Genomic DNA, 23,011 nt, shown 5'->3' on the forward strand with positions numbered 1-23,011 from the left:
TCATCATCACACCGTACGTCCATGTGTGTAATGCTGCCTGACTGAGACATATCCCTGTTATCTACATCCTCTGGCAATAATGGTTGCGCATCACTCATTTCTTTCAACTGATGTGTAAATAACTCCTCTGACAGATCAAGTGAAGCGGCTGTGGTGCTAGTGTTGGTGGTGGAGGCAGGCGAGTGGTAACTTGAGAGGTTCCCGAAGCTGAGCTGGAGGAGGATGGTGCGTCAAGGTTCCGAGCGGAAGCTGTAGAAGATTGGGTGTCCAGAGTTAGCCAGTCAACTATGTCCTCAGAACTTTTCGAGTTCAGGTTATGTGGCCTCTGAACACTGGGCATTATTCTAGGGCCAAAGGAAATCACAGCACCACGACCATGACGGCCCCTACGGGGTGGCCTGCCTCTGCCTGTCATTTTTTTTTAGAATAGTGGTACTATGCGTGCAAGGTACTGTGCCACCCGATATGAGTGATGGGCAGTGGGCACAGTACATTCTGTGGGCCTGACACTCACTGGCAGGCAACTGCAATTATATTACAGAGAAAAAATTGTATTACTTTTTTATCTGCAAGGTACTGTGCCACCAGATATGAGTGGTGGGCACTGGCAGTGGGCACAGTACAGTCCGTGGGCCTGACACTCACTGGCAGGCAACTGCAATTATATTACAGATAAAAAAATGTATTACTTTTTTATCTGCAAGATACTGTGCCACCAGATAGGAGTGGTGGGCACTGGCAGTGGGCACAGTACAGTCTGTGGGCATGAAACACACTGGCAGCAACTGCAATTATATTACAGAGACAAAATGGTATTACTTTTTTATCTGCAAGGTACTGTGCCACCAGATATGAATGGTGGGCAGTGGGCACAGTACAGTCTGTGGGCCTGACACACACTGGCAGGGAACTGCAATTATATTACAGAGAAAAAAAATTTATAACTTTTTTATCTTCAAGATACTGTGCCACCAGATATGAGTGGTGGGCAGTAGGCACAGTACAGTCTGTGGGCCTGAAACACACTGGCAGGCAACTGCAATTATATTACAGAGAAAAAAATGTATAACTTTTTTTATCTGCAAGGTATTGTGCCACCAGATATGAGTGGTGGGCAGTGGGCACAGTACAGTCTGTGGGCCTAACACACACTGGCAGGCAACTGCAATTATATTACAGAGAAAAAATTGTATTACTTTTTTATCTGCAAGTTATTGTGCCACCAGATATGAGTGGTGGGCACTGGCAGTGGGCACAGTACAGTCTGTGGGCCTGACACACACTAGCAGCAACTGCAATTATATTACAGAGAAAAAATTGTATTCCTTTTTTATCTGCAAGGTACTGTGCCACCCGATATGAGTGGTGTGCACTGGCAGTGGGCACAGTACAGTCAGTGGGCCTGACACACACGGGCAGGCAACTGCAATATATATATATATATATATATAAAAAAAAAAAATAAGCAGACTGATGTACTAGCCCTAAAAACGGCTGTTTGTGGTGCTGTCAGGATGCTGTCCTAACAGCAGATGAGTCATTGAGGACTGGAGTGGACACAGAACACTGGCCTAGCTAACGATTTCCCTATTCATTCAGCAGCAGCAGCAGCACTCTCCCTGCTCTCACTAACACTGCAACTTCAGAATGAATCTAAGATGGATGCTGTCCTTGCTTTTTGATAGGAGGTGGGAGGGTCTGGGAGGGAGGGTATGCTGATTGGCTGGAATGTGTCTGCTGACTGTGAGGTACAGGGTCAAAGTTTGCTCAATGATGACGTATAGGGGGCGGACCGAACATCGCATATGTTCGCCCGCCGCGGCGAACGCAAACAAGCGATGTTCGCCGGGAACTGTTTACTGGCGAATAGTTCGGGACATCTCTACTGTATATATGGTTGCGGACTAAATTCACACACACATGAGACCCCAAATACTGAAATTGGTCCCAAATAGAAATAATTCTCTGCTGATCTACTGTATATATGGTTGCGGACTAAATTCACACACAGATGAGACCCAAAATACTGAAATTGGTCCCAAATAGAAATAATTCTCTGCTGAACTACTGTATATACAGTACAGACCAAAAGTTTGGACACACCTTCTCATTCAAAGAGTTTTCTTTATTGTCATGACTATGAAAATTATAGATTCACACTGAAGGCATCAAAACTATGAATTATCACATGTGGAATTATATACATAACAAAAAAGTGTGAAACAACTGAAAATATGTCATATTCTAGGTTCTTCAAAGTAGCCACCTTTCACACATGTATATAATTCCACATGTGTTAATTCATAGTTTTGATGCCTTTAGTGTGAATCTACAATTTTCATAGTCATGAAAATAAAGAAAACTCTTTGAATGAGAAGGTGTGTCAAAACTTTTGGTCTGTACTGTATGGTTGCTGCCTAAACGCAGACACAGATGTGCCCAAAAGTATTTAAATTTGTCCCAAATAGAAATAATTCACTGCTGAACTACTGTATATATGGTTGCGGCCTAAACACAGACACAGATGTGCCCAAAAGTATTGGCTGCCTAAATTCACACACAGATGTGACCAAAACTAGTGAAATTTGTCCCAAATAGAAATAAATCTATGCTTAATTACTGTATATAACGGTTGCGGCCTAAATTCACACAAAGATGAAACCCAAACTAGGGATTTTTGTCCTAAATAGAAAGAATTCTCTGCTGAATTACTGTATATATGGTTGCAGACTAAATTCACACACAGATGTGACCCAAACTATGGAAATTTTTCCCAAATAGAAATAATTCTGTGCTGAATTATTGTATAAATTGTTTGCTGCCTAAATTCACACAAAGATGAAACCCACACATATCTCACTGATATGTAATATATATTTTTTTGCTACCGAACACAGCGATTTTCCAGCCTAGCACTATCTGTCCCTTTCTGCAGACGCCAGTCCCTAATACTGCTGAATTTAACCCTTGTTAAAAAAATATATATAAAAAAATGCTGCACTGCTGTCAAACACACACTTTAGTCCTGAAAAGGACTGTTTTGTCTTTCAAAAGCTTTTTGGGAGTTCAATCGTAATGTCAGCAAACCACTATATGTCCCTGACCACTGTCTGCTCTCCCTGACGCTGAATGATCCGAGCGCGGGACGTCGGCTCCTAGTACCATGTGTTCCGGCCAGCCAACCAGTGTAAGGCTTATAGCTAAAATGGCTATGACATGGAGGGAATTACTTACCTGAACGCTGATTGGATGCTTCAGGAGGCGCCAAACGTGCGGAGCAGAGACTCGAGCAATGCGAGGAGCACACGTGGTATTCGGCCGAGTACCGCCACGTGCCGAGCATAGAGATGCTCGAGCCGAACTGGTACTCGGCCGAGTATGCTCGCTCATCCCTAGTCAGAAGCCAGATTGAAGCCGGTCAAAGAGGGCGCAGGAGGAGAGGTGACAGGACAGTTCAGAATGGACATGTTGCTCAAGTAGCTTTGAGGCATATGGAAGAGGTGATATGGGGCGATAACTGGACAAAGAAGATGGGTCAAGTGTATAACACCACAATGGGTCAATCATGCAGAAGTCAAGTCAAGCATTAAAGGGTCAAATATGGGAAACACACAGAATAAGCACACAAGCAGACAAATGCATGACAGCACACCTTAGCAGGATATTAGCATGGTAGAACTTAATGCTCAGGCCCACAGGGGGAAGTTCCTTAAGTACCCCAAGGTGGCCAGCCATTGGTTGGTGAATATTAGGGTGCACACGCTGGCCTTTGAAGAGCTGGATGCATTATGCTCCAGTGCCCCATAGGCAGAGCAAGAGAAGCCTAGTCGCCAAGCAGGTCACAACTTGCTTGGAGGGCAGAGTGGGAGGCTGGTCTGGGTCCCAGGGGATCAGAACTCTGGAGTGGGGGAGCAGAGCACCAGCCACCATGTACCACCTATGTAATGTGTGGAGTGAAATCCACAGAACAATTTTCCCTGTGGGAATTCTGCCCTGTGTGGAGGTATTCTTAGTATGCTAACACAGTATTTATAATTACTGGGATTCTTTTTTATTACGTAGACTATAATAATCTAGCCATAGATGTGGGTGCTGCAGAGCTGTTTCCTTATACATTATCAATAGTTGTAGCAGTGATTCTACTGTTTTTTTTTTTATTGTAGGTTAAACCCGGATCTACCTGTGCAGTATTTGGCCTGGGAGGAGTGGGTTTGTCAGTGATTATCGGATGTAAAGTAGCTGGTGCTTCCAGGATTATAGCCGTTGATAGAAGCAGTGACAGATTTGCAAAAGCCAAAGAGTTTGGAGCCACTGATTTTATCAACCCTAAAGACTATGACCGTCCTATCGATGAAGTGCTGACAGAGATGACTGACGGCGGAGTGGACTATGCCTTTGAGGTCATTGGAAACACTGAAATCATGGTACGTTGATGTTATAATTGCATTATTCTGAAATGTTAAATGGAACCTATCACATTGTACATACAGTCCTATCTGTGGCAGAAGAAGCTGAGCAGATTAACGTATACGTTTATGGGAAACAAAACGTGCATTCAGTTAAATCCCTGCACTTTCTATACTTAGGAGTCTAGTGTAAGGTGATTCCCTGTATGACTTTACATACAGAGATAGCTCAGTAATTAAGTAAGACCACCCACTGGACCCCCTAAGCATGAAATAATCACCATGTTCAACATGACAGGTTCCCTTCAAATGTTGACCATCTCTTTCACTGTAACCATAGTAGTTATATTTCTCAATGCTAACCTGTGTTTTTTTGTGTTTTTCCATTAGCAATCTGCTATTAAATCCACTCACTTTGGCTGTGGAAAAACTATGATTTTAGGTTTGTCTCCTTCAACCCATACGATTACATTTGATCCAATGCTAATTCTAACTGGACGTATTGTGACTGGATCCTTTTTTGGAGGTAAAGCATTAAATATAAATAATTCCCTTCTCTGAGCTTAAGTACTATAACTTTTATATAAAGGCTGTGCCATCAGTGATTGTACAGCAGATTTTCAGTCTCTGGTGGGCAGAGTGTGGAGTGACAGACCAAGAATAAACATGTATCACAGGTGATACTACTGTATTTAGTATATTGTTTAATTTAGTTTTTTTTTTTTTAAAACATTCTAGTACTTTTGTGCAATATTATATGTTTTATAAAATCCAGTCATTTTTTGGGGTGAAAACCATAACTTTTAAATTTTCCCTATGATGACCTGCTTGCTTTGCGTGATTGGTTGTAGTTTTTTGTTATTTTTTTTATAAATTATTGCAAAGAAAAACAGTAGTAAAAACAGTAGTAAAAAAAAAGTAGAAAGCCCCTTCCCTCTGTCAAACACCGTTTTTCAGACAATACACTCGGAGGCAGATTTACAATCACTGATAGAAGCATAGAAAGACTAGAAACATAGAATGTGTCGGCAGATAAGAACCTTTTGGCCCATCTAGTCTGCCCAATATACTTGTTCTGTCCCCACATGAAGGCGAATGAAGGTGTAACTGATAATGACCTTGTGACTGTCCTACCTTCGTATCCAAGCAGTGGAGCAGACCGGACCGGCAGATGCTCAGGTTAGATGGATCCAGACGTAGACATGAGGATGCAATTAAACGTGGGTTTATTTGATCCAGAGCAGTGACATACAGTGATGCAGTAGATGCTGTGATGTGGATGTCTTTGCTGAGGCAACTGCTGAGGCAACTGCTGGTCAAAAACTGATGCCTTCACGAGCCAAGATGTGAGTCTCCAGTCACAAGGAGTGCAGCACTGAAAATGGCTACAGGAAGTGACCAGAACCAAGGCTGCTAAAACCACGCCCAGCAGAGAAAAACTTTATAGATAAGGAACAAGGCGTGCAGCATACAAATTCCGGCCAGCAGATGGCAGCAGAGAAACAATACGTAGAAACAACATAGTAAAAGGAGATATAATAATACAGTGCATTAATTCAATTTGAAAAGAACAGCACACTCCCCGTCTGAAATTCACTTTGGGGATTTCACTATGACGAATGTCCATAAAATATAAAACAACCTGTAAAAAGAAACATGTTAGAACGCAAAACATAGATAGTCCTGTTTTCAACTTGGAATGGAGAAGATCTGCGAAGCTAAATACAGTCCTGTTCACCCAGCAGGGACGTTCTCGATGGGTAATATCAAAATGAGTTCGTTGATTGGTCTTGAGAACGTTTTAAGCTCGCCTTTCCTGAAGATCTTCAACTCCACCTTCCGGACCTTACCATCCTTGCTAGGGAAAACCTTTGAAATTAGCCCAACAGGCCAGTCAATCCTCTCGGTTTGTTGCTCTTTCATCAATACAAGGTCTCCTTCCTTCAAGTTTGGTTTGTGGTGTTGCCATTTTCTTCTTCCTTGAAGAACACTGAGGTACTCCTTTCGCCACCTGTTCCAGAAGTAATCTGCTAGGTATTGTACACGTTTCCAGTGTTTTTGATAGATGTTCGCATGAGTGAATTCTCCACTAGGAATAAGCGTACTCTCAGTTTTTTGGGTAAGTAGAATAGCTGGAGTCAATATGGCTGGTGTTTCAGGATCCATAGACACTGGCACAAGGGGTCTTGAATTGATAATGGCTGAAACTTCAGCGAGGAGAGTAACTAGAGTCTCATGTGTGAGTCTAGACGAGTTTACATCCATCAACATAGAATTTAAGATGTTGCGTGAGATGCCGATCATTCTCTCCCAGGAGCCCCCCATGTGGGAACTGTGAGGAGGGTTGAAAATCCAGGTGCAACCTTTTTCCGCCAACTGATCTTGAATGGACTTGGTGTCGATGTTAAGTTCTCTACAGGCTCCAATGAAGTTGCTTCCCTGGTCAGACCTCAATTGTTTTACTGGTCCTCTGATTGCGAAGAACCGTCTTAAGGCATTAATAAGGCTGGATGTGTCCATAGATTCTATCACCTCTATGTGAACTGCTCGCACACTCATGCAAGTAAATAGTACGGCCCAACGCTTACTGTTTGCGTGACCGCCGCGGGTCCTGCGTGCGGATACCATCCATGGCCCAAAGACATCTAGGCCAACATAGGTGAAAGGCGGCTCTGTACATAGTCTATCTGCAGGCAAGTCGGCCATTTGTTGGTGTAGTTGTTTTCCTCTTGCTTTACGACAGTGCACACACTGATGCAGTACTTGGGCCACACGTTTTTTCATACCTATAATCCAAAGGCCTGCAGACCGTAATTTGCCCTCAGTAATTTGCCTGCCTTGGTGTTCGGCCCTTTCGTGGTAGTGACGGATTAGCAAGATGGTGATATGATGTTTGCTGGGAATGATGAGAGGATTTTGTTCTGCAATTCCCAGGTGGGCTTGATTCAAACGACCACCAACTCTCAGCAAGCCAAAATTGTCGATAACTGGATTTAAGTTGGCGAGAGGACTTTTTAAAGGAATCTGCTGTTTGTTGTACAAGCACTTCCATTCTATGTTGAAATTTTCCTGCTGGACGTGACGTATTATGAGATACTCACTATGAGAGATGTCCTCAGCAGAGAAGGGTTTATGGCAGGCATGCCAACCATGACAATCTTTATCTTGGTGAGTATTAGGATAACATCTTGCAATGTGCACTAACCTTGCAATGGTTCTGACGAGTCTCATCCAACTGGAGAAACGCTCAAAGCGCTGACAACCGAAGCTGGCTGTTTGCTTAGTTCCAGTGACTAATGCGCTAACTTCAGCGCGGATTTCTGGATCATTATCCGGATCCTGGATGCTGAAAGCTTCCTGTACACATTCGTCTGCCTCTCCAAGCAGAAACTCTGGACCTGTAAGCCAAGTAGAGTTAATAAAGGAACCTATAGACATAGGCCTAGTGGCGTGATCTGCTGGATTAAGTTCGGACGGTACATAGTGCCATTGTTCGGGTTTGGAGGATCTCCTGATTCTCTCTATGCGGTTACTAACATACACATAAAATCGCTTGGTCCGATTGTGGATGTAACCCAAAACGACCTTACTGTCGGTGTAATACTGGACTTCAGCTATGTCGACACCCAGTTCTTGTTGTATGAAATCCGCAATCTCCACTGCCAACACAGTCCCACAAAGTTCCAGTCTGGGAATAGTATGATCGGGCTTAGGGGCTAACTTAGCCTTACCAAAGACGAATCCAACATGATTTTGGTTGTTGGGTTCTGTCACCTTTAGATAGGCAACCGCTGCGATGGCCTCCGTGGAGGCGTCTGAGAACACATGGAGTTCTTTCTTTATGCTAGAGGAAAGTGAGGTTTTAACATAGCATCTCGGGATGTGGATCTCATCCAAGGCACACAAGGATCGCTTCCAGGCTTCCCATTTTTGCTCTTTCTCGGAGGGAAGTGGGGTATCCCAATCCTTGACTGTTTCAGAGAACTGTCTCAGTAGAGATTTACCTTGTATGGTGATGGGCGCTACAAATCCCAGCGGATCAAATAGGCTGTTTACCACTGATAGGACGCCTCGTTTTGTGAATGGCTTGTCTGCACAACTTATCTGAAAACCGAAGGAGTCAGCCGAGAGATCCCATCTGAGGCCCAAGCTCCTCTGCACAGGTGGACTGTCAAGTCCCAAGTTAATGTCCTTGAATCCTGGTGCATGATCGCCTGATTCGAAGGCCCTCATAACGGCCAGGCTGTTTGAGGCAATTTTGTGTAGTCTAAGTTTGGCTTGGTACAACATACTTTGAGTCCTTTTGAGCAGATCGATGGCCGCTTCTTCAGTCGGTAGTGATTTGAGTCCATCGTCTACGTAGAAGTCCTTTTCTACAAAGTCTCTGGCGTCTTTACCGTACTCTGATTCTCCCTCTATTGCAGTGCGCCGAAGGCCGTAAGTTGCCACGGCAGGTGAAGGGCTGTTTCCAAATACGTGTACCCTCATTCGATACTCTGCCATCTCTGCGTTGATGTCATTATTCTTGTACCACAGAAACCTGAGGAAATTCCGGTGGTCCTCTCTGACTACGAAACAGTGGAACATCTGTTCAATGTCGGCGGTGATGGCAACGAGCTCTTTTCTGAACCTCATCAGCACTCCAACTAGGTTATTCGTCAGATTAGGACCTGTGAGAAGGACATCATTAAGAGATACACCTTGATGTTTGGCGCTTGAGTCGAAAACGACCCTAATTTGATTAGGTTTCCGTGGGTGATACACTCCAAATGAAGGCAAGTACCAGCACTCGTCGTTCTTCCCTAAGGGCGGAGCTGGTTCTGCATGGTTGTTGCGGAATATTTTGTCGATAAAGGCAACAATGTGTTCTCTCATCTCAGGCTTACTGTTCATGGTACGCTGAAGAGAGTTAAATCTAGACAGAGCTTGTTCCCTATTGTTCGGGAGTCTCACCCTGGTAGCTCGGAAGGGTAATGGAGAAACCCAGTGATTGGTTTCGTCTTTAAGGAACTCATTGTCCATTATCTTGATAAATTCTCTGTCTTCTACTGACAAAGCTACTTTATCATCGTCCTTGCTTGTGTGAAAGACTAATCTTCCCAAGTTGTCGGCAAAGAAGGGAGGAATGTCATCAGGTGGTTGTATGGGGTCTGGAGGCTTCTCTTTCACCTCGTAGTGATGAGGGCAAGGCTTAATGCAAGTTGTGCGTCCATCTCCACGCACGTACGTTTTGAAAGAGTGGACTCTTTGTTGATCCAAGCATACATTTCCTATGACTACCCATCCCAAGTCCAGTCTCTGGGCGTATGGTGCATAGTCGGGACCATTACACTGTTGACGCACCTTGTGTACCCTTAGATTGTCTCTGCCAAGCAGGAGTAGAATCTCGGCGTTGTTGTCCATAGGTGGGATAACATTGGCTAGGTGCCTTAGGTGTGGTTGGTGAAATGCAGCTTCCGGGGTAGGAATCTCATCCCTATGGTTGGGTATTTGATCGCATTCGATCAGCGTCGGTAGAGGTATTTCTGTATTCCAACTGACGGAACAAGCGATGAATCCTTGTGCCCTCCTGCCGCTAGTCTCTATGCGACCCGAGCAGGTGTTTAAGATGTAGGGTTCTGACGGTCCCTTTATTCCAAAGGCTTCAAAGAATTTAGGTCCTGCTAGGGAGCGATTGCTTTGGTCGTCAATGATGGCATACATTTTTACTGCCTTTTCTGGTAGCCCCTCCGGGTAGACCTTGATAAGGCATATGCGGGCACAACATTTCTCACTCTGGCCCTCCCCACATACGTCCAAGCATGAGCAGGAAACAGCAGTGGCTGTGTTAGCGTTGTTTTGGGGCTCCCCGCCATGACTTGGAGCGGGACTGGTGGTGACAGCAGCCAGTGAATCCCTTGTAAGTGGAGTTGGGTGCATAGCTGAGGCGTGTCTTTCACTATGACACTCCTCACACTTGATAATGGATTTACAGTCCTTAGCCATGTGCTCCAATGAAGCGCAGCACCTGAAACATACCCCAAGCTCGGTGAGGACTTTCTTGCGCTCCTGTATGGTTTTGGATCTAAATCCTCTGCATTTGTTTAGTGAGTGTGGTTTTTTATGAATGGGGCATTCACGATTGAAGGCCTTGTCTCCTGATGAGGTAGTGTACTGTTTACCAGTGGGTACTGCAGATGATGGTAGGTTAGTCTTCCTAACATTCACGCTGCTCTTAAAGTCTCTGTGTTTATGCACAATACTTTCATACCTTGATGATGGTGTCACTGAAGCTGTAGTATTGAACTCCAGGAAGTCGAGGCTGGGGTCGTTCCTCATCTGGGACTGTTCATCGATGAACCTACAGAAATGAATAAATGGGGGAAAGGTGACGCCATGCACTCTTTTGTACCTTGAGACGGATGCCGCCCACTTCTCTTGCAGGCTGTATGGTAGCTTCACGACAATTGGGTTCACCCCATGGGCAGTATCCAGGTAGCACAGCCCGGACAGACGAGGATCTCTTTTGGCGAGCTCCAGTTCCATGAGCAAATCACTTAAATCCTGAAGCTTGTGGACATCCTTGAGACTGATCTTTGGAACGTTCTGCAGTCTCCTGAATAGTGCCTTCTCTATTGCTTCTGCACTGCCAAAGGTGCGTTCGAGTCTCTGCCAGGCTGCAGCGAGACCTGCTTCTGCTTGTCCCACATAGACAGTTCTAAGGCTCTTGATGCGATTTGTGGAGCCTGGGCCCAGCCAGTTGATCAAGAGGTCGAGCTCCTGCTCTGCGGTTAGGTTGAGGTTGGCAATGGCGGCTTTGAAGGTTGCCTTCCAGGCTCTGTAGCTCTCCGCACGGTCATCAAATTTTGAGAGACTGGTGTTAATAAGCTCTCTGCTCACCATAAACCTGGCAAACTCAGACATATCTGATCTCTCACTGCTTGTTGCCATGACAACTTGTGATGCCCCTGGGGCGTATAGGCTGCGTGGCGTGAAAGGGTGAGATGCTTCCGGGTAGAATGATGTTGCTGCAGGGTTGAGCTGTGGTCTAGCCTCTGTAGATTCTGATGACTGCCGCTTGAGCTGTGGAGGTAGGCCAGGAAACACCTGGTAGCCATCTTGCTGTAATAAATGCCCTTGAGAGGGCGCGCCTGGGCAACTGTTATTGGGTTGCTCAGGTGCTGTGGGTATCGCTGGCACTGCAGGTAGAGATGACTTGGAGGTTTCAGTGTCGTTTGCTTGGACAGTACTGCACACTGGGGGTGGTGCAGATAACTGTTTCAGAACATAGTCGCTGGTGCGATCGACTGGATCGTCTATCTCCTCTGGTGGTAAACAGACTGAATCAAGGCCTTGGCTCAATGCTTGCTCAAGTAGTCTTACTTTTGCTAATGCGACTTCCTCCTCTCTCTCTGATTCAAGGATCTTTATTCGAGCCTCTGCTTCTGCCCTCTGAGCTTCTGCCTCTGCCCTCTTGGCTTCTGCCTCCGCTTCTGCCCTCTTGGCTTCTGCCTCCGCTTCTGCCCTCTTGGCTTCAGCCTCCGCTTCTACCCTCTAGGCTTCCGCTTCTGCCCTCTTGGCCGCCGTCTGTGCTTCTGCCCTCGCAAGGACTTCTTTTTCGGTGAAGGAACGCCTCACTTTGGATTGCTCTGCCTTTATGCGGGCCTCTAGTAATCTGTCGCTCAGGGCGGAGCTTCTAGAGCATGATGATCTGTAGGACCGCGAGGAATGTTTGGATGAATGCGATCTGTGTGATCTAGTTTCTTGCAAATGAGAGATGCAGAGTTCCACTTTATCTTTAGCGTCCAGCACCATGGCGTCTCTTTGTCTGTCTATTGATTCCGCCTTGCACAATTCTGACGGGGCTTCTTCAATATTAGAGTCTTTTAGAAAGGTTATATACCTTGTGAACAGTCTCTTGTATCTTTCATGGGCTGAGTTCAGCCGCCCGACAGCAACTTGTAAACTGGTGGCATCGCCTGAGGAGGACTTAATTCCTGATATGAGGGAGGAAACTCATTCCCATAGCTCTTCCAGGTTGTCACATAGCTCATCTTTCCTGGTGTGATAATTTTCCGTGATCTTTATAGTTGGTTTGAGAGAGCGCCTTGGTCGCGTGACTTGGTCTGCTGGAAGTGTGGATTCTACCTCCAGCTCTTCATAATGATCAGTATCAGGTTGCATTTCCTTTGTTTCATCACTGGGGAACTGTACGAGGTCCTTTTCGGCCATTTTGATTTAAGGTGCGCTGTCTCTTTAAGAAAATGAACTTTCGAATTGGGGGCTGAAAATTGCCGTGCGGCTCAGATGAGGCACCCCGATAAGGTTCCTAAAGTGTTTTCAGTGAATTGCGGGGTTTTGGTTTGAGGGAGGCCCCGCGTGCATAAACAGTTCTTATATCATGCGAGCAAGGGTTAACATAGGATGTAGAAAGTAGCTTGGCAAGTAGTGGAGGACTTCCAGGCAAGAGTATATCTACTGCGGACACGCCGTGCTTCCCCTTGGGCTTATGGGACGTGCACTGTTGCCGGGCAGATTTGCTGCGAGTGGGCCTGTTGCAAGGGAGGTTCCTGAGTGTGGCACTGGGCTCTGAGGGAACCTGTAGCCGGGCATTGGACTTTGAGACGGGTATTTACTGGGGTATAAGGCTTTAAGGCAGTTTTTGACTGTTCTGTCCCCACATGAAGGCGAATGAAGGTGTAACTGATAATGACCTTGTGACTGTCCTACCTTCGTATCCAAGCAGTGGAGCAGACCGGACCGGCAGATGCTCAGGTTAGATGGATCCAGACGTAGACATGAGGATGCAATTAAACGTGGGTTTATTTGATCCAGAGCAGTGACATACAGTGATGCAGTAGATGCTGTGATGTGGATGTCTTTGCTGAGGCAACTGCTGGTCAAAAACTGATGCCTTCACGAGCCAAGATGTGAGTCTCCAGTCACAAGGAGTGCAGCACTGAAAATGGCTACAGGAAGTGACCAGAACCAAGGCTGCTAAAACCACGCCCAGCAGAGAAAAACTTTATAGATAAGGAACAAGGCGTGCAGCATACAAATTCCGGCCAGCAGATGGCAGCAGAGAAACAATACGTAGAAACAACATAGTAAAAGGAGATATAATAATACAGTGCATTAATTCAATTTGAAAAGAACAGCACAATACTGAATACTATGGATAGCCCCTGGCCCTATCTTATATGAAGGATGGCCTTATGCCTATCCCATGCATGCTTAAAGGGACACTGACAGGCCCGATAAACATATTTAGTTATTCCTATGCAGTCATAGGTCTATTAAAGTGTATTCCAATGATATGAGTACCCCTGTCCGCATTTTAAACCATGTAAAAACAACTTTATAAGCATCTGTCAATCACCTTCCTTTATGCCCAAGGGACGTTTTTTCACATTTCTTTATGCCCAAGGGGCGTTTTTACTCCTACCTTTGTGCCCAGCCGTGCCCCAACTGTCGTTTCCTAGCGCCGCCCAGCTCATTATTATTCACTGCGCTGGGCGGCTTTTACAGTCCCCGATCCTGCCGAGCCGGTGCAGGCGCAGCAGGAGACGCTGGCATTGAATAAGGGACGCAGGCGCACTGCGAGTGAGGGTGCCGGGCAAGTTATGCGGCGCACGCGCAGAAGGTACAAGTGAGTTTAATGCCAGCATCTCCTGCTGCGCCTGCGCCTGCGCCGGCTCGGCAGGATCGGGGACTGTAAAAGCCGCCCAGCGCAGTGAATAATAATGAGCTGGGCGGTGCTAGGAAACGACAGTTGGGGCGCGGCTGGGCACAAAGGTAGGAGAAAACCCGCCCCTTAGGCATAAAGGAAGGTGATTTACAGATGAATATAAAGTTGTTTTTACATGGTTTAAAATGCGGACGGGGGTACTCATATCATTGGCATACACTTTAATAGACCTATGACTGCATAGGAATATCTAAATATGTTTATCGGGCCTGTCAGTGTCCCTTTAAACTCCTTCACTGTATTTGCAGCTACCACTTCTGCAGGAAGGCTATTCCATGCATCCACTACTCTCTCAGTAAAGTAATACTTCCTGATATTACTTTTATATACATGTACATTCATTTATGCCAAGATGTTATTGGGGTACACATCTATTGGCAACGACTTGACCTGACAACATTCAATAAATCCATAATGTGAGATCAAGTCTTATACACGCATTGAGTAGAAAAATGACACAAGAAGGAGTTGTTGGAAATGAAAGAAATATTATATGGATGTGAGGATGTAATGATGATATATGTAAGTGATTACACTATTACAGTGAAAGCATTTGTTTATTGTGGAAAACTCTACAACTGAAAGGAGGCTCTAGTACCCTGTTGGGCTGCCTCTAGCCTGGATACAAGATGACATATGGTTGGGCATGAAGACATGCAGATTCCGTATGGTATCTTGTGACACATTTGCCCACAGATGTTGCAGTTGGGTCTGTAGATCCTGCACTCTCATAGGTTGCTAAAGCACATATCTCTGAGCTGATACTGTCCCTCCTATCACTACTACTGGTGACCGTCATCACACAGAAATTGAAGTTGTGTCACACAACAGCAAAGTCAGGGTTGAAGCCCTCACCACGAGGCCTCCATACTCGAACCATACTTATCAAATCCCAAATGGAACCTGGATTCTTCACTAAAGACAATACGGTTTTAGTCTGTAAAGTGGTCCAGGTTTCTTGTTCACAAGACCACTGCAAACAAAGTTAATTGTGACTGACTGTCAATGGAAGGACACATAATGGGCACCCTGAGAACAAATACAGTATGCTTCTGCTAAGCACCTGGAAAGGGTCTGGGCCAGTGGCGTACCTACCATATAGGCAGACCACGCAGCTGCTATGGGGCCCGTAAGGAAGGGGGGCCCGCAGTGGAAGAGACTCCCCACTCCCATCTATCTTCCTAACTGTCTCCCGTCTGCTATCCCCGCCTCCCGTCAGCTAGCTCCGCCTCCCGCCTGTTAGCTCCATTATGCCTGATCCCTATTTCCTCTGGATTGCCACTACCCCACCAGTAATGAAGTAAGTGACCGCTTGTAGGTGAGGACAGTGCAGAGGTGTGTGTGTGTCACTCAGCTTTCCCAGGCTATTCCTCTGCACATATGCCATTCAGAACAGGAGGAAAGCTGGGTGCTATTATGTAATGTGACTCAGCTTTCCTGATGTCCTGCATGGCACAAGTGCAGAGGCATTAGAAGATATGAGGGGAGGTGGGAGCTGTGTTACTCAGCTTTCTCAGACTATTCTCATGTCTCTCGACATGTGCCATGCAGGACAGCAGAAAAGCTGGGTGCTATTACATCATGTGATGTCACCAGGGCCGGATATCCTGCAAGGCATAAATGCAGATAATAAGAACATGGAAAGGCAGGGGGGAGGGGTTCACCCAGCTTTCCCAGAGACTCCTGTCTCTGCACATGTGTCATGCAGGATAGCGAGTAATGACAGTGTCTCCCAGCTGTCCTACATGACACAGAGAATGGGGGAAGGGGGGCACTCGCTTTCTCAAACTTTTCTCATGTCTATGCGCATGTGCCATGCTGGACAGCAGGAAAGTTGGGTGGTATTACATCATGTAACGCCCCAGATTCTTGTCAATATATGCTGAACACCGCCGGAACCTACCAGATCCCATTCTCTATAAGGCTACTTTCACACTTGCGGCAGGACGGATCTGACAGGCTGTTTACCATGTCGGATCCGTCTTGCGGCTATTTCGCCGTGCCGCCGGACCGCCGCTCCGTCCCCATTGACTATAACGGGGGCGGAGCTCTGGCGCAGCATGGCGGTGCACGGCGAAAGCCGCCGGACTAAAAGGAACTGCATGTCTGACTTTTTAGTCCGGCGACTTTCGCCGTGCTGCGCCGGAGCTCCACCCCCGTCCCCATTATAGTCAATGGGGACAGAGCGGCGGTCCGGCGGCACGGCGAAATAGCCGCAGGATGGATCCAACATGGTGAACAGCCTGTCGGATCCGTCCTGCCGCAAGTGTGAAAGTACCCTAATGGGTCTGTTGGGTTCCAGCATGAGTACTGCCATTTTGTAGAACAAAATACTTCTGCATGAGGTGGGGCAGGGGAGAAGTTAGGGAGGGTAGTGAGAGGAGCCAGGGCGCATAGTAGGAGGGACTAGGAACGGGCATGGAGGCCCAATTTAAATTCTTGCTATAGGGCCCAATGATTTCTGTGTATGCCCCTGGTCTGGGCAGAGACAGGGGTGTGTAAAAAAGGTGTCATCTCTGTCTGGATGGTAGACAACGAAACTTTGTGAGCTGCTCGTAATTGTTGGCGTATCATATGATCTTTCTGGGACCATCCGAAGCCTGATCGCCTGTGTTCCTGACTTCACATAACCACTGCTCCAGACACCTCCTAAAAGCTAGGGTATCACAGCTAAGACAATAGCCCGTCAGAGGATCAATATACTTTGGTAGTATAAATCCAAAGAGTATTCACAGAGTACCACCATAATTTAAACGTAGCCTTTATTATAAATATTTAAAAATACCCAGAAAAATTTATCCAAAAAAGATTTAAAAAAAAGAAAAAATTTGCAAATGAATATAATAGGCAGTACTCCACAATACAGGACGGGGCAGTGCTGTAGGCAAGGTATAGGTGATCAGATGGAGAACTTTCGCTGATTCTCACCCTATACTATTTAGCCCTGCCTACAGAACGGAATAGCCGCCCAATAGGGGCAATCCCATATTCAGGACCCTCCTAAAAGCCCTTGAATGGCCCTGAAAGGGGATTCTAGAGGCAGACCATGATAAAGTGGCCAGAAACGGGTCTATTGAATGACCTGCTGTAAGTACAAAAAATAAAAAATTATGAGTACATGAACATAAACAATATACTTAATTGCTGCAGTGTAGGATTCTATCAGTGATCGCAAAAAGACACCTTTAACGTCTAAAGATCATTAAATAAAAAAGTATAGGTCCCTTAGTTCCAACGCGTTTCGCCCAATATATTAAATAGGCTCATCAGGGGACACAAATACAGTATTCAAATAAATATTCATATAGTTGTTAACATGAAATCCGACCCAGTGTCTAGCAGTTTATTGCAACACCAGTGGTCACTAGTCAGAAATAGAAGGTAATAAGACGCTGATTAGGCAAATAAAGAACAATCCTGAAGTGGGGTCAGTGAGCCTGATGATCCCCTCACATTCAGTACAGATAAATAGTATGCCTCCTCACATTAGATACAAAGTGGATGCTGCTAAATCAATTACTGCCAAAGCTAACAGTTTACACAGAATACTTGCATGCCCCACATATTCGACCAAGGAAACTGGGAGAGATACCAAGCAAGTCTAGTTGCTGTTAAATGGCATAAGCGGGCCGCTGCAGCATGATGTCTGTGTCACATAGTCGATCTCTGTAGTGGAGTGGCCACAGTATTTATAATAAAGGCTACATTTTAATTATGGTGGTAATCTGTGAATACTCCTAAAAGCTAGGTGAGAAAAGGCTAGATGACAGACAATTCGTCAAAACAACCATTCTGCTAAGTGGGCACAATGTCTTTGAGTATGTCGTAAAGGCATGTCTTGAAGTAAATTATCTCTCACCAAGAATAACACTAGACCAAAAGTAGCCTCTGAAGGCCTTTTTATAGGGCAGCGGGAGAAGCACTTTAAAGACCTATAATCATTTACATATCCGAGTGAGACATATCTGCATGCCGAGTTTTGCAGAAATCTGACATTTCTATCTGGGTGCAATTTTTTTGTCAGAGTATATATCTGCCTTAGGTTTGTGTCTGTCATGCCCTTTGTTTTAAGAAAGGTTACAATCAGTCATCAGAAAATCGACTAAATTCGCATTTTCAAATATCTGAAATCTTAGATATATGGTAAACTGAACCCAATACTACAAATATCCCGCAAAAATCATCCCGCAAAAAATTAGACCCTACCCAAGATAATCGCCTAAAAACTGAAAAAACTATGGCTCTCAGAATATGGAGAAACTAAAACATGATTATAATTTTTTTCTAAAATGATCTTATTGTGTAAAACTTACATAAATAAAAAAAGAAGTATACATATTAGGTATCGCCGCGTCCGATACCTAATTGCGCAGCGGGAATAAAGAACCGTGATGTACTGGTAACTAAGGTGTCTGGAACTAAGAACGCACGCATGCGCACTGCACTACCAGAATTAAAAGAGCCTAGACATGCGCACAAACATCCAAACTCTGACGCGCAATAAAATTGACGTAATCAGTGACACTGTGAGACCACATTGGATAACAGAGCAATGGGAGGTATTGCAAATAAATCGTCATCCGGAGACAAGCCCTGATAGGTGGATATATGAAACATTCTAACAACATTGAAACACATTTGGTAGTAACAGCGAGTCCGCCCACAATTTAGGGACTAGGCGCAGGGACGCAGGCGCACTGCGAGTGAGGGTGCCGGGCAAGTTATGCGGCGCACGCGCAGAAGGTACAAGTGAGTTTAATGCCAGCATCTCCTGCTGCGCCTGCGCCTGCGCCGGCTCGGCAGGATCGGGGACTGTAAAAGCCGCCCAGCGCAGTGAATAATAATGAGCTGGGCGGTGCTAGGAAACGACAGTTGGGGCGCGGCTGGGCACAAAGGTAGGAGAAAACCCGCCCCTTAGGCATAAAGGAAGGTGATTTACAGATGAATATAAAGTTGTTTTTACATGGTTTAAAATGCGGACGGGGGTACTCATATCATTGGCATACACTTTAATAGACCTATGACTGCATAGGAATATCTAAATATGTTTATCGGGCCTGTCAGTGTCCCTTTAAACTCCTTCACTGTATTTGCAGCTACCACTTCTGCAGGAAGGCTATTCCATGCATCCACTACTCTCTCAGTAAAGTAATACTTCCTGATATTACTTTTATATACATGTACATTCATTTATGCCAAGATGTTATTGGGGTACACATCTATTGGCAACGACTTGACCTGACAACATTCAATAAATCCATAATGTGAGATCAAGTCTTATACACGCATTGAGTAGAAAAATGACACAAGAAGGAGTTGTTGGAAATGAAAGAAATATTATATGGATGTGAGGATGTAATGATGATATATGTAAGTGATTACACTATTACAGTGAAAGCATTTGTTTATTGTGGAAAACTCTACAACTGAAAGGAGGCTCTAGTACCCTGTTGGGCTGCCTCTAGCCTGGATACAAGATGACATATGGTTGGGCATGAAGACATGCAGATTCCGTATGGTATCTTGTGACACATTTGCCCACAGATGTTGCAGTTGGGTCTGTAGATCCTGCACTCTCATAGGTTGCTAAAGCACATATCTCTGAGCTGATACTGTCCCTCCTATCACTACTACTGGTGACCGTCATCACACAGAAATTGAAGTTGTGTCACACAACAGCAAAGTCAGGGTTGAAGCCCTCACCACGAGGCCTCCATACTCGAACCATACTTATCAAATCCCAAATGGAACCTGGATTCTTCACTAAAGACAATACGGTTTTAGTCTGTAAAGTGGTCCAGGTTTCTTGTTCACAAGACCACTGCAAACAAAGTTAATTGTGACTGACTGTCAATGGAAGGACACATAATGGGCACCCTGAGAACAAATACAGTATGCTTCTGCTAAGCACCTGGAAAGGGTCTGGGCCAGTGGCGTACCTACCATATAGGCAGACCACGCAGCTGCTATGGGGCCCGTAAGGAAGGGGGGCCCGCAGTGGAAGAGACTCCCCACTCCCATCTATCTTCCTAACTGTCTCCCGTCTGCTATCCCCGCCTCCCGTCAGCTAGCTCCGCCTCCCGCCTGTTAGCTCCATTATGCCTGATCCCTATTTCCTCTGGATTGCCACTACCCCACCAGTAATGAAGTAAGTGACCGCTTGTAGGTGAGGACAGTGCAGAGGTGTGTGTGTGTCACTCAGCTTTCCCAGGCTATTCCTCTGCACATATGCCATTCAGAACAGGAGGAAAGCTGGGTGCTATTATGTAATGTGACTCAGCTTTCCTGATGTCCTGCATGGCACAAGTGCAGAGGCATTAGAAGATATGAGGGGAGGTGGGAGCTGTGTTACTCAGCTTTCTCAGACTATTCTCATGTCTCTCGACATGTGCCATGCAGGACAGCAGAAAAGCTGGGTGCTATTACATCATGTGATGTCACCAGGGCCGGATATCCTGCAAGGCATAAATGCAGATAATAAGAACATGGAAAGGCAGGGGGGAGGGGTTCACCCAGCTTTCCCAGAGACTCCTGTCTCTGCACATGTGTCATGCAGGATAGCGAGTAATGACAGTGTCTCCCAGCTGTCCTACATGACACAGAGAATGGGGGAAGGGGGGCACTCGCTTTCTCAAACTTTTCTCATGTCTATGCGCATGTGCCATGCTGGACAGCAGGAAAGTTGGGTGGTATTACATCATGTAACGCCCCAGATTCTTGTCAATATATGCTGAACACCGCCGGAACCTACCAGATCCCATTCTCTATAAGGCTACTTTCACACTTGCGGCAGGACGGATCTGACAGGCTGTTTACCATGTCGGATCCGTCTTGCGGCTATTTCGCCGTGCCGCCGGACCGCCGCTCCGTCCCCATTGACTATAACGGGGGCGGAGCTCTGGCGCAGCATGGCGGTGCACGGCGAAAGCCGCCGGACTAAAAGGAACTGCATGTCTGACTTTTTAGTCCGGCGACTTTCGCCGTGCTGCGCCGGAGCTCCACCCCCGTCCCCATTATAGTCAATGGGGACAGAGCGGCGGTCCGGCGGCACGGCGAAATAGCCGCAGGATGGATCCAACATGGTGAACAGCCTGTCGGATCCGTCCTGCCGCAAGTGTGAAAGTACCCTAATGGGTCTGTTGGGTTCCAGCATGAGTACTGCCATTTTGTAGAACAAAATACTTCTGCATGAGGTGGGGCAGGGGAGAAGTTAGGGAGGGTAGTGAGAGGAGCCAGGGCGCATAGTAGGAGGGACTAGGAACGGGCATGGAGGCCCAATTTAAATTCTTGCTATAGGGCCCAATGATTTCTGTGTATGCCCCTGGTCTGGGCAGAGACAGGGGTGTGTAAAAAAGGTGTCATCTCTGTCTGGATGGTAGACAACGAAACTTTGTGAGCTGCTCGTAATTGTTGGCGTATCATATGATCTTTCTGGGACCATCCGAAGCCTGATCGCCTGTGTTCCTGACTTCACATAACCACTGCTCCAGACACCTCCTAAAAGCTAGGGTATCACAGCTAAGACAATAGCCCGTCAGAGGATCAATATACTTTGGTAGTATAAATCCAAAGAGTATTCACAGAGTACCACCATAATTTAAACGTAGCCTTTATTATAAATATTTAAAAATACCCAGAAAAATTTATCCAAAAAAGATTTAAAAAAAAGAAAAAATTTGCAAATGAATATAATAGGCAGTACTCCACAATACAGGACGGGGCAGTGCTGTAGGCAAGGTATAGGTGATCAGATGGAGAACTTTCGCTGATTCTCACCCTATACTATTTAGCCCTGCCTACAGAACGGAATAGCCGCCCAATAGGGGCAATCCCATATTCAGGACCCTCCTAAAAGCCCTTGAATGGCCCTGAAAGGGGATTCTAGAGGCAGACCATGATAAAGTGGCCAGAAACGGGTCTATTGAATGACCTGCTGTAAGTACAAAAAATAAAAAATTATGAGTACATGAACATAAACAATATACTTAATTGCTGCAGTGTAGGATTCTATCAGTGATCGCAAAAAGACACCTTTAACGTCTAAAGATCATTAAATAAAAAAGTATAGGTCCCTTAGTTCCAACGCGTTTCGCCCAATATATTAAATAGGCTCATCAGGGGACACAAATACAGTATTCAAATAAATATTCATATAGTTGTTAACATGAAATCCGACCCAGTGTCTAGCAGTTTATTGCAACACCAGTGGTCACTAGTCAGAAATAGAAGGTAATAAGACGCTGATTAGGCAAATAAAGAACAATCCTGAAGTGGGGTCAGTGAGCCTGATGATCCCCTCACATTCAGTACAGATAAATAGTATGCCTCCTCACATTAGATACAAAGTGGATGCTGCTAAATCAATTACTGCCAAAGCTAACAGTTTACACAGAATACTTGCATGCCCCACATATTCGACCAAGGAAACTGGGAGAGATACCAAGCAAGTCTAGTTGCTGTTAAATGGCATAAGCGGGCCGCTGCAGCATGATGTCTGTGTCACATAGTCGATCTCTGTAGTGGAGTGGCCACAGTATTTATAATAAAGGCTACATTTTAATTATGGTGGTAATCTGTGAATACTCCTAAAAGCTAGGTGAGAAAAGGCTAGATGACAGACAATTCGTCAAAACAACCATTCTGCTAAGTGGGCACAATGTCTTTGAGTATGTCGTAAAGGCATGTCTTGAAGTAAATTATCTCTCACCAAGAATAACACTAGACCAAAAGTAGCCTCTGAAGGCCTTTTTATAGGGCAGCGGGAGAAGCACTTTAAAGACCTATAATCATTTACATATCCGAGTGAGACATATCTGCATGCCGAGTTTTGCAGAAATCTGACATTTCTATCTGGGTGCAATTTTTTTGTCAGAGTATA

The 23,011-nt window shown here is 45.5% G+C and overlaps 1 protein-coding gene across 1 annotated transcript in view; it reads left to right on the forward strand.

Annotated features, from left to right (window-relative positions):
- The window catches only part of LOC122926143 (alcohol dehydrogenase 1-like), a 153,385-nt gene that overhangs the window by 110,696 nt on the left and 19,678 nt on the right, over positions 1-23,011 (forward strand). Inside the window, exons 6-7 of the mRNA XM_044277524.1 lie at positions 4,164-4,424; positions 4,797-4,932. Of these exons, the coding sequence (XP_044133459.1) occupies positions 4,164-4,424; positions 4,797-4,932 (397 nt within the window). The remainder of the gene's footprint in view (positions 1-4,163; positions 4,425-4,796; positions 4,933-23,011) is intronic.

The sequence above is a fragment of the Bufo gargarizans genome, chromosome 1 (assembly GCF_014858855.1).
Source record: "Bufo gargarizans isolate SCDJY-AF-19 chromosome 1, ASM1485885v1, whole genome shotgun sequence".
In the NCBI taxonomy this organism is placed as follows: Eukaryota; Metazoa; Chordata; class Amphibia; order Anura; family Bufonidae; genus Bufo; species Bufo gargarizans.